The following is a 13,003-nucleotide window of genomic DNA, read 5'->3' as shown; positions in this document are numbered from 1 at the left end:
ATAAGAAAAGCAGTTATCATTGACCACCAACAGAAGGAAACTTTAAAAGTAAATAATACTAAGCAATAATAGTAACTTCCAGCTAGATGCTGTTGTATGCCAAAATTTGGACGCAATCACAATTAAAAGGCCGAAAAAAAAATCGATGTTGGCATGGATGTGGTGAAAATGAAACACTTTTACACTGTTTGTGGGAATGTGAACTAGTACAACCACTATAGGAAACAGTGTGGAGATTCCTTAAAAAACTAAAAGTAGATCCACTATTCGATCTGGCAATCCCACTACTGGGTATCTACCCAAAGGAAAATAAGTCATTATCTGAAAAAGACACCTGCACACGCATGTTTGTAGCAGCACAATTCACAATTGCAAAGATATGGAACCAACCTAAGTGCCCATCAACCAATGAGTGGATAAAGAAAATGTGGCTTATGTACACCATGGAATACTACTCAGCCAGAAAAAGGAATGAAATAATGTCTTTTGCAGAAACTTGGATGGAGCTGGAGGCCATTATTCTAAGTGAAGTAACTCAGGAATGGAAAACCAAATACTGTATGTTCTCACTCATAAGTGGGGGCTAAGCTATGAGGATGCAAAGGCATAAAATATGTTATAATGGACTTTGGGGACTCAGGGGAGAAGGTTGGGAGAGGGGTGAGGGATAAAAGATTGCATATTGGCTATAGTGCACACTGCCCGGGTGACAGGTGCACTAAAGTCTCAGAAATCACACTAAAGAACTAATCCATGTAACCCCAAACCACTTGTACGCCCACAACTAATGAAATAAAAAAAATTCGGACCCAACGGCAGCTCTTTTTTGTTAAAAAGTGTTAGCAGGCATTACAGAAGGGTTAAAGAATATTAGCAATAAAATGAGACTTTCTGTATGACTGAATCAGAAGGAAAAAAGGGAATTTTCTCACTATGCAATTCATATGCCATACATACCATCTACAATTATGTTTCCTACTACCTGTGGCATGAGCCCATTGTTCCCAGAAGCCGCTCGAGGTATCTTAGGTTTCCTATACTGGAAGTAAGGGGCTTACCATTTGTCTGAGAAATGCCATCAGAGAGGTTCTTGGTTTGCTTTCTTCTCTTTTGAGTTTCGTTTCTGTGGGTTCAGGTGCAGCATCTCCTTCGTTGAGGTCCACTGTTTGTAAGGCTGATTCTACTTCCTTGGACTTTATAATCTCTACTGGTGATTCACACACCACCTGGATTATTTTGCCAGGTAATAAGAAAATGAAAAACAAAACATTCCCCCAAAACATGTTTTACAAAGTGGGGTCCTTGTTGCCCCCTGTCCACATAGTAGCTACAGTTTTGAATCTATGACCATTTCTACACAGGCACATCTTGGAGAAGTAATGCTTATGTTGTACAACGCACCAATTTCCAAGCAACTGCCACATTGACATGGAAGTGGCAAAATCCCTTCCCCAAGGGGAAGAAGAGATAAGAGGTTCTTTTTGGGGACTGTCCTTTGGAGCATGCCCAATACCTATTCTATTCTAGTAAGCCCACCTCTTTAATCTGCCACCTAGGTGAATTACACTTGGCCTGTGTAGAAATCAGGAATAATCATTTTCTTAAGAGTCCAACCTTAGAGACGGTAACCATCACAGCTTCCAGTTCTCTTTCCAGTTCCCCTGCAACTGTGAAGAAACTGTCCTCTTTGTAGAAAGGAGAGTGTAAAAACCACTCAATTTAATCCACTTCCTCATTAAGTGATATCTAATTTTTCCCCAGAACAGTCATTTGCCATTTCACTTAATTGAAGTTCATGCTTTCAGAAGAAAAAGGAACTTGGCAAGAAACTGATGGCTAAGTTGTTCACGGCCCTGGCCATGGTACCTAGTGAGCTCGATTTCCTCTGCCTCTGAGTGTCTGTGGCGGCTTGGATGGAGGGGCCCATCTACCACACTCTGCTCTCAACTTGTGTTCTTTTGCAGTGCCTCACTCCATTTGTACAGGGCCCCAGTCACATCTGGGACAGTTTCTGTATTTGTGTTGCTCTCTGCAACAGGACAGAGCGAATTGGCCAGGAAAGGCTTTTATAATTTCCTTTGTTTCCTCAGGCAGGGGGCTGGCAAAATACTACCAAATCCAGCTCAGTGACTGTTTCTGTATGGCTGCTGGGCTAAGGATGGTCTTTATCTTTTAATTTTATTTAAGAAATGAGGTCGCACTACGTTGCCCAGGCTGGCTTTCAACTCCTGGACTCAAGTGATCCTCCCACCTTGGCCTCCCACGTAGCTGAGACTATCAGCACACGCGACAATGCCTGATGGATTTTATGCATTTAAAGCGTTGGAAGAAATATTTTAAAAGATAAAATGTATGGGATGGAGACCACAAACGGCCTATGAAGCCTGAAATATTTACTATCTGGCCCTTTAAACTGCACGGCTTTCATCTGCTGCCTCCCTGGAAAGTGCCATAGAGTCAAAGGCATCTTCCCACTTGTCTTTGCTGGGCCAGACCCCTAGCTCCTCGGAGCCTTTTTTTTTTTTTTTTTTTTTTTTTTTTCTGAGACAGAGTCTCGCTGTCGCCCAGGCTGGAGTGCAGTGGCACGATCTCGGCTCACTGCAGGCTCCCTCGTGATTTGCCCGCCTCGGCCTCCCAAAGTGCTGGGATTACAGGCGTGAGCCACCGCACCTGGCCAACTTCTCAGAGCCTTGATCTTGGTGTCAGGGGGTAGGGGAAGGGAACTTAGTTATTTCCAAAAATATGGTCTGCTGAGAAACTATTTTCTTTCCCATCATACAGAACATACCATTGGTTTGCAAAATGACTTGAATTTTCCAAATCGAGAAGAACCCTTAATCTCTGTATTGTCATTTGATTCAGGGAGTTGCCCATCAATAAATCAGCATGCAGAACACCCCAACATTTGGCAACTAAATCACATTTCTTAAGCTAAATTAAATTTCTTAAGCTATTGACACAATTTCTAGTATTTTCTTTTTTGTAAACAAAAATGGAAGTTGGGGGGTTATAAACTCAAAAGTCCTCAGGAGGCAAGGCAGAGAATATCAGCATGGATTGACCAGACATAAGACAAAAAGGAGTGATAGGGAAGATGACAAAGTCAAGTCAAGCTGTCCCATCGAAAGATGTTAAACGATTAAAAATGCTGGATTGGCCAAACAAAACCTATTTGTGAGGAAGGGTCTGCTGCTGGGCTGCTGGCTTTGGACCCCAATCTATCTTTAGGAAACGAGGTGGAGACTGGAGCCATATCAGAGACTGAGAATGGCAATAGAGCGTGGACATGGATTTCCATATTTTGAACTGACTTAATTCAATTGCATTTCTGAAAAATAAGTGTGAGCCACAAGAGCCCTTCAGGTGAGCCCTTCAGTTAGGCAGTCTAACTCATGGTCATAGAGGACAAGCTCCAGAACAACTTGCTGGGCTCTAAATCACATCTGTACCCCTTATGGGTGTGCTAATCTAAGCTCAGTGCTCCACGTCTCTGTGCTTTCGTCTTCTCTGTTCTCGGTGGGGATTGTATACACATCAGAAAGTTGTCTGCATATTAAATCAGGCAATACATGTCAAGTTCTTAGCACCATGAGCTCAATTAATGCTAGTGGTTGTTATTTGTGTTAATGTTAGAGCTATTTAGTCCATGAGCATGAATTATCTGGATTAGGCACCATTCACATATCCAATATTTAGAGATGATTATATTAATAGCTACTTCTTACTATGCCTGGTGTTGTACCAGGTGTTTAATATTTTTTTATAAATAGCATCAAGAAATAGTTCGACAGCTTAGGAAATACAACATTATCCCTATTCTATAAAGAGTGAATAATTGAATGACTTGGCCGAAGTCTCACCACAGATAAATAGGCATTACAATGAGGATGGCATTCTCTGTGGCAACTCAACGTATCTAATAGTGGCTTAACCAATGAAAACATGGAACAAGAAGTTCTGAGGTTGGTTCAGTGGCTCCACAGTATCTCTAAGAACTTTGGCTGTTTCTGTTCTTGGCTCCACTATTCTTGGCATGCTAGATTTTCATCATTTTATTTGTTACCTCATGGTTATAAAATAGCTGCCACAATTCCAGATATCACATCCTCAATCCAATGTTCTGAGAAGGAAGGAAGGTCACAGCCAAAGACTTGCACCAAATAAACATCTGTATTTTGATCCCCTACCTCAGGGTACCTAAATTTCATGGGTCAGAGCTAGGCCACTTACCCCCAGGCTACTTACTAGTGAAGAAAATGAGATTACTAACTTAGACTAACCATGATCAAATACTTTGGGGGTATAAAGTTGGCAACTTTGCCTAAAACTAAGGGTAGAAGAGTGGAGAAATAGAAAATAGCTCTTAAGTAGATAAGGAATAGAGTTTGCGTTCAGAAGTATTCTGTCTTTGAGGCAGTGAGTTCTTTCTTTGTGTGCAAAGACCTGGAGGAAAAATTACTCATAAATAAAATGATCAGATTGTACGGCAATTACTCTGTAAATCAATTCTATTTGGATGCCAGTGGTTCCCTTGCTGAGCCTTTCCAAATGTTGAGAGGCATCAACCCATAAATCCTAGGCCACAAGTCCATTCTCCAGAACACAACTATTGCAGTAGGTAAAAAAATATAGTACTTCTGGAGACTTCCACTGCCTTTGAAGTCAGGCCAAGAAGTTGGCTTTTAGTAGCCAAGGAAAATCCACTGACATCCAGTGTGGAAATCCAGAACAATCTTGGCTAAGTAAGGATCTGATTTGCATATACAGACATAAGAATTCAATTTTTATTTGGATAATTTTCCAAATTTCTTCTAGGCCAGGGCTTTGGAAAAAGTTGTTTCCTATTTAGAACATATGACTGCATCTGCACATTTTAATTTTGGATATCATGAATGGACATAATTAAAGTCAGATGTGTGCTACATTTTAGAATTAAATCCTCCCTGCTTGATTTCTGTAGAGGATATGGTAGACATTGCATGAAGATGTCAGGTACATCTAACATTGACAATAAACTCTTCAGTGAAGAGTTTCCCTTTTTGCCTCAAATTTTATACTACACTTATTCTTGAAATTTGGTCATACAGTTTTTACTACAGCTGTGGCTTTTGGAAATTGATTTATGGCAAATAGATTTCCTCCATTTAAACTTTATGCACAACATCATATTAACATTAAAGGTTTTTATTTTAAAATATTTTAAAGATTATTTTGATAGGACTTTTAATGTGATTGATTACAAAGACCTCCTACAGTTGTTTTTTTTTTTTCTACTCAGTAACTATTCTCTCTCATCTGCTTATACACTCTAATTTTGCTTTGGGAGAGCAATCTTTCCTAACTTCAAGACTATGTAATTTGGATTAAGCCAACTAAAAAGGTCTAAGCCAATCAACATGGTCAAGCTCCTTGACTGTGTTGGTTTAGAAATGACAGCATGTGCCAAATTGTATTATTTCTCCAATTATTTACCCTACCTTCCCGTAAATGAATTACACACCTGTGCCCATTGATGTGTGACTTGCTTTAATGAATGGAACATGGGTAAAAATGACATATAACATGCCTGAGCAGAAGCTTTAGGATCCGTTGCATGATTCACCCATGCCACTATTTTCTCTCTGCAACAAGAACTGCCTGTCTTATTGAAGGGACTGCTGCTTCCCTACTGACCTCAGCAGGAAGAGGCCACATGGGTTAGCCAAAGCCAACTGGTAGCTGGCTTGTAGCATGAGTGAGAAAAGAAAAAAAAAAAACTTCTTTGCTATTGAGAAGCACTGAAATTTGGGACTTGGTTGTCACTGCAACATAACCTGGCAAAAGCTGATGAATACAGCATGTGAATGCATTTCAGTCAGTGAAACAGAACAAACTCCAGGACATGTAGGGTTGCTACTTGACAAATAGCTCATTTACTTTGGACTGAGTGATGTGATGTTGGAAAGCTGAACATGTAGCCAGGCCAAGAAGGCTGAACCCAAGGAGAGCCCTGAATTAAACTTTATTTGAAACCAATTTAACTTTCTAGTGATGAGAGCCAGTAAAGGCCACTTTCTTTCTAATCCAGGTTGAATTGGGTTTTCTTTCACTTGCAACTGAGAGATTACTTATTAAGAGAGATAAACAACAGAAGTACCTGTTTCTGTGGTCTTACAGGTTATTGGAAGGAAAGAAATTTTTTTCACTAGAACGTTAACTCAATTAACCAATGGGCAAAACATTTTTTTTATTACAACTGAAAGATTCTATCATTTCAAGAGTTAAAAAAAGATTTATTTCTGATAGGACCAGAAGCACATTCTAGGAAAAGCACTAAACTTCCACAGGCTTCAAAATCCTTATTTTTCTTTCTGTGAGAAACTTTGAGAAATACTGACATCACTCTTTTTTTTTTAAATACAAGTGGGCCTTGCATCAGTTGATAGATTAGTTCTGGAAAGTTGTAGGTAGAGAAATTTTAAAGAATAAACTCAACCACATTTTAGCCAGAAGTCGCTATTTAAAGCACTCTTGTAATATGGTTAATCACATCTAATTGTCCTGTTGTGAAGGTGTAGAGTACTATACATTGTTTTGACTAATGCCTTCTCTCTTATTTAAGAGAGGAGGAAATTAAAGCTAACTCTGTTTTACATATTCCTTCAATCCACATGGACACTGAGTCAGCTGTGAGCTGTATCATTTCACTAGGAAATAAAATCACTGATTACTGGGACATGCTCACTTACTATGTTGTCTCTTATTCGCTAATTTGCTAACAATTACTGCAGAAGGTGGCAAACTTTTCCTGCAAAGGCCCTGCCAATCAGTGTTTCTGTTGAAACTACTCAACTCTGCTGCCTAGCAACAAAGCAGCCACAGATGATATGTAAAGGAATTAGCATGGCTGTGTTCTCATAAAACTTTATTTCTGGACACTCAATTTGAATTTTGAATTCACATAATAAAATATTCTTTTTTAAATTTTTTTCAACCATTCAAGAATGTAAAAATCATTTTTAGCTTGTGGGCTGTATTCAGCCCATGAGCTACAGTTTGCTGATCCCTAAAATTATTGAGTTCCGCCTACATTTCAGGCACTGAAGTAAGCACGTTATAGACATTATCTCATTTAATTTTCACAAGAATCCTGAAGTGTAGGTGATATTATTATCACCATTTAACAGATGAGTAAACTGAGGCTTAAGAAGTATGGCCTGAAGATGATGGGATGAACGTCACAACCATCAGCCTCATTCCCTCCAAGTGATAGGCTGTCAGAAGATAAAATACTGATGCTGGGAGCGGTGGCTCATGCCTGTAATCCCAGCACTTTGGGAGGCCAAGGTGGGCAGATCACTTGAGGTCAGGAGTTTGAGACCAGCCTGGCCAAGATGGTGAAACCCTGTGTCTACTAAAAATACAAAAATTAGCCAGGTGTGGTGGTGCCTGCCTGTAATCCCAGCTACTTGGGAGGCTGAGGCAGGAGAATCACTTGAACCTGGGGGGGTGGAGGTTGCAGTGAGCCGAGATTGCGCCACTGCACTCCAGCCTGGGTGAAAAGAGCAAAGCTCTGTCTCAAGAAAACAAACAAACAAACAAAAAAAGAAGATAAAATATTGAGCCTTAAAAATCAAAATGTTGCTTGCGGTGTTAAGTCATTTAAGGCAATTTTTATAATGCTTCTTTATTTTATTTAACAAATATTTTGCCTTATTTTATGTCCCTATCATCAGTTTTTGTGTTATTGTTTGGTGTCAATTATTTAACTTTTAATTCCGGTTTATATTTCTATTTAAAATTTCACACTAGAAAATAGAATATCTCCTGTTTGCCTGTTAGAGATCAACTCTGCATTTTAGCAACTGAGCTGCGGGAAACACAGGGTTCCTTAAACAAGCAACTACACACAAACATCCAAAAAGTTTTTCTTTAGAAAACTCAAAGCTAACAGATGCTACAGATTTTACAGGCAGCTTTTAAACTTAAAGTTCGTGGAAAGAAGTCTTGTGGAGTCCTCCTTGTAGGTTGCTGAAATAGAAACTTTGACTTTCTATAAAATAGTAATTCATGAGCACTTTCTGGAATGATGAGAGACCTGAGCTTTGCTGGGCTACTAAGATTGGCTCAAGAAAGAAAAGAAGGAAGGAAGGAAGGAAGGAGGAAGGAAGGAAGGAGAAAGGAAGGAAGGGCAGTAAAACCAACAAACAGATTTTGAGAGGTGAAGCCAGCTGGACTTACTGGGTCGAGTGGAGACTTGGAGAACTTTTCTGTCTAGCTAGAGAGTTGTAAACTTACCAATCAGCACTCTGTAAAAACGCACCAATCAGCACTCTGTGTCTAGCTAAAGGATTGTAAATGCACCAATCAGCACTTTGTGTCTAGCTAAAGGATTATAAATGCACCAATCAGCACTCTATAAAAACACACCAATCAGTGCTCTGTGTCTAGCTAAAGGATTGTAAACGCACCAATCAGCACTCTGTAAAATGGACCAATCAGCACTCTGTAAAATGGACCAATCAGCAGTCTGTAAAATGGACCAATTAGCAGGATGTGGGCGGGGACAAATAAGGGAGTAAAAGCTGGCCACCCCAGCCAGCAGCGACAACCCGCTTGGGTCCCCTTCCAGGCTGTGGAAGCTTTGTTCTTTCCCGCTTCACAATAAATCTTGCTGCTGCTCACTCTTTGGGTCTGTGCCACCTTTAAGAGCTGTAACACTCACTGCGAAGGTCCGTGGCTTCTTTCTTGAAGTCAGCGAGACCAAGAACCCACTGGAAGGAACCAACTCCGGACACAATTTCAAGATTTTTCTTCCAACAAGAATCATAACACAGCCATTCTAATTTTTATTCCACATCACAGACAACATTTCAGAAACGTGTTTAGATGTTCAACATCTGTTAAGTTCCCATAACTAAATAAAAATAAAAACACACACCCTATTTATGGCAAGTAAATAAGGGACACCCAGAACAAGTTTTGCTTCGGCAAAATGATAATATTCGGTTTCTATCTCAAGGAGCTGCGAATTCACTTATCCCTACTTATAAAAATTTCCCAAAGACCGCACTTCTTTCAGGGCAGAGAGCTGTTGTTTTGGGTCTGAAACTCATGAGGTCAATTTATTAATCTCCCTGGAAGCTACGTTTTTGTGTTGTTTTATATAGCACCATCCCTTTCGGGGATGAATATACTGTCTTGAAAATTTTGACGATTCCTCTAGAAGATTCAAAGCCAGGAAAACAGTGAGGCTCAATGTCTGTATCTCAGAGGTAGACCTGTAGAGTCAGCTCTCTAACCTGAAACTGACATTCTCAGCATCTATTGCTGCAAGATGTTCTCATGCCTGATGCAACTCCCTGTCCTGGGTACCGCCCAAAGTTAGTAAGAAAGTGGGTCACCATAGAAATAAGAGTTAACGAGCAGTCAAGGTGGAATGAAGCAGAAGGCGGAGCATCATTATCCCTCAAGGAAGCGCAAAGCTGTTCTTACGTGTAGTAGACTCTTTCAGCCCCTGCTGATAACAATTATAAAAATTCATGCCCTGATTTTGCATTTATTTTGCACTGACTCAATGAGAGTTACAAAAATTCATCCAATGTTATCCTCCATGCGTCCCTAATCACATATGGGGTAAAAGAGTCTACAACAAACGAATCACACTGGCAGCATGCAAGAACACAGGACCCCAGTGCTGAAAATGCCCAATTGTCCAACATGGCGGAAGATGAGAATGGAATGATTCTGCTGTGGTGTGTGTAACTTACATTCTCCTCTGCACCTGTGGGGACTGAGTCCTCTTTAACTGACTAAAGGAAGATAAAAACAAAAGTGAGAGTTAAAAGGTTACAAAAAACAAAATTGTTACATAAAAGCAAAGGGTTAGTTGGGCTCACAGTCTTGTGGTGCGTTCCGGGACATTGAATTGCCTAGGTAAACCTCCTTCTAAAAAGAAAGGAGACTTACAAAAATGAAAATGGTATATATAGTTATGTATTTTAAAATGCAACAAAGAGAAAATTAAAACAAGATGCAGCCAGGATACAAATGGAGCAAGCAGAAGTGTTGTCACAGAAAATGCTAACTGCTGTAGGTAAGCAATGTACTTGCCTTTATATTTTCTAGTAGCTGATGAAAAGAGAGAAATGCAATTAATCATTTAATACAGAGTCACTGTTAGGTAAAACAAAGAAGCTGCTCAGGAAAATTCTGGTAACAAGTCCAGAGAAACTCATTCAATTGTCGTTTTGAGCAAGCAGGCTTTATAATACAATACGCAGGGTCCAAGCCCTATCTTGACCATAGCACAGGGGCCAGCAGCAGGGGCCGCTGCTTTCGTCAGCCCTCAGTCTAGGCCAAGTTCATTAGGTCAAAGTTCAATTTGACTAAAACATGTCTGTGGAAGGCTAGAGAGCTGCAGTCCTACATATCCACATTCAAACACCATTTTACTCCCAGGAGTAATTCTGGCATACACAGTCCTGCCCCAAGTGGGACAGGAGTTATCCCGATTCTGTCAAAGGTCAAAGCCACAATCATTCTTTCAGTTAGCCAACTTTGGAGTTTATTTCTGCATCTTTCTTTTGGTGGTTCTTAAGCTTCTGGAGGGATGGGGGTGGACGTTACAGACCACTTTGAGACTCGTTTGATAGATTTGGACTCTCCTCCCAGAGAAATGCACATAAACAATATACTTTGCAAATAATTTCAGGATTCATAGACCTTCTGTGTCTCTCCTCTTGGATTACAAGTTAAGAACTCTGTCTATATCCATTTTGTTACTAAGTCCTATTTTTTTTTTTCCTTTAAGGCATCCAGGGGAGGGGAAGACAGGAAGTGATATTTACAAATGTATCTTCTGCACTAGGCATCTTGCGTTATATATCATCTCATTTAAAGCACCCAAAAATGGTAAGTATTGTGATCCTAACTTACAGAGTAAGAAATAGAGGTTCAGAGAGGTGAAGCCACTTGTTCCAGTTAAACAGCTAGAAAGTGGTGGAAATGGTTTTGATGCATTTATTTTACATCTAAAAGCCAAATTTTCCCCTGCTATGATGACTTCAAGGGTCAGAAACACATGTTTTCAGCAATTGTGTGAACTCCTTTCTTCACATACAGACTTACTCTCTCTAGCTGAGATCTTCAGATTGCATAATTTATTTCTAGTTATCTTCTTCCCACAGTGAAGTTTCTCTGGGCACAAAAATGTTCCTAAAAGAGATTGCCGAATTTCTGAAAGCTTCTGATTATCAGGAAAATGTAATGTGTTCAGAAGAAATTAGCAGTAGTGTCACTGTATTAATCCGTTTTTACATTGCTATAAAGATACTACCTGAGACTGGGTAATTTATAAAGGAAAGAGGCGTAATGGACTTACAGTTCCACATGGCTGGGGAGGCCTCAGGAAACTTACAGTCATGGTGGAAGGGGAAACAGGCACATCTTACATGGTGGCAGGCAAGAGAGAGCGAAGGGAGAAGAGCCCCTTATAAAGCCATCAGATCTTGTGAAAACTCACTCGCTATCAAGAGAACAGCATGGGGGAAACTCCCCTCCATGATCCAATCACCTCCTATCAGGTCCATCCTTTGACACCTGGGGATTATGGGGATTACAATTTGAGATGAGATTTGAGTGGGGACACAGCCAAACCATATCAGATACTTTCTTGAAACTGCACCCCTTTTTCTCTGAGATTAGTCAGACACTAGTTAATACCATGAACACGTAATGAACCAAATGGTATCTTCAAAGCCAGTCCTCCTCAAGGCCAGCCCACAAAAATTTCAAGAATCATTATACTGTTTATATTAGACAGAGAAAACCCTTCCATTATTTAAGAACAGCACTTCTAGGTTTTCATACCCTTTTTCCTGTCCCAGTTTATTGCAACAAGACTACTTTTTATCTTTGATTGCCTGTGTCTAGAAAGTTTCTGGCTGTTCATTGCTCACTATATTTCAGAAGCAACTGGGAACTTGGAGTAGATTCCATCACCAATGTAGATGATGGTGAGGAATAGAAGGGACTGCTTCTGAACAGATTTTTAAAATCTTCATTATGGTTTCAGACCGCCACATCTTTCTGATGTTTTAAATCTGGCATTATAAATATTGTCTGTTTCAAAAGGAATTGCTATTTTATATTTTTAAAGTCAGACTACTTAGCAAAGCACTCACTTTGGGAACTAATACAGTTGAGCATCTCTCAAACTTCAATGATTTTCATACCATATTCTAATTCTTGACCTGTCCATGTACCACCTCTATTCAGTTGATGTTTTTCTTTAAACTGTCTCTCTTCTCTTTTTACTTAAATATATTTTTACTTAATATTTTTTACTTAAATATAGTCTACTTTTTAAAGTTAAATATATTTTAAAAGAAATGCCTTATCATTACAGTAAATGTCATATCAACATCCTTGCTGTAAATAGTAGTAAGTATTAAAAAGTACAATAGATAAACACGCACTAAGTTCTAATTGTTTTTAAGTCTTTCTTTAAAAAAGAGATCAGCAGGTGTTTGTACAGTAATAAATGCCTGTGACTATCAGGAAGAGACTTCTTAATGTCACCAGGAGAATTGGAGTAGAATGAAAACAGGAGATAAATGCGCTATGTAAAGGATTAAATGCTTCTCAGATTGTGCCCAAGAGTCATTCTAAATAATTTTGAACTATTCTTGTACATTTGCACACTAGCCTGCAAGTGTAGCCTTCTGTTAGCAGTTGTTGAAATATCCAGTTAATATAAGAATTCAAAAATGGATAATAAGAGGGTAGGTTCTGATCCCCCTTTAGTGTTTGACACATGTAAAAGAAAATCTGCTCAGAACCCAAGTCTAGGGTAACATACACTGTGGAATCAGGTACAAATTCAGTGTTCTAGCTATGCAATCTTGGGCAAATTAATCACACTTCTCTGCACTTCAGTTCACTTACCCAAAGGCTGTCAGACTATCTACCGATCACAGTGTTGTTTTAAGGAAAAAATAAAATAAGGCCTGTGTAGGGAAAA

The 13,003-nt window shown here is 39.5% G+C and overlaps 1 protein-coding gene across 7 annotated transcripts in view; it reads right to left on the bottom strand.

Moving 5' to 3' along the window:
- BCAS1 (brain enriched myelin associated protein 1) overlaps window positions 1-13,003 on the bottom strand; it is a 113,603-nt gene that overhangs the window by 21,116 nt on the left and 79,484 nt on the right. For 4 of the 7 annotated variants that reach the window (XM_032142192.2, XM_032142196.2, XM_058433080.1 and 1 more), the window contains 2 exons: window positions 9,750-9,791; window positions 1,059-1,226 (listed from right to left, as the gene is read on the bottom strand). The exons of 1 other annotated variant lie outside the window; for it this stretch is intronic. In XM_032142192.2, coding sequence (XP_031998083.1) covers window positions 1,059-1,226; window positions 9,750-9,791 — 210 coding nt within the window. The remainder of the gene's footprint in view (window positions 1-1,058; window positions 1,227-9,749; window positions 9,792-13,003) is intronic. 2 more of the 7 variants (XM_032142204.2, XM_032142198.2) reach the window with 2 other exon arrangements.

Source organism: Hylobates moloch, unplaced genomic scaffold (genome assembly GCF_009828535.3).
Source record: "Hylobates moloch isolate HMO894 unplaced genomic scaffold, HMol_V3 SCAFFOLD_21, whole genome shotgun sequence".
Taxonomy (NCBI): Eukaryota; Metazoa; Chordata; class Mammalia; order Primates; family Hylobatidae; genus Hylobates; species Hylobates moloch.
Note: the sequence above shows the minus strand (reverse complement) of the source record. Positions and strands in the feature narration are given on the sequence as shown.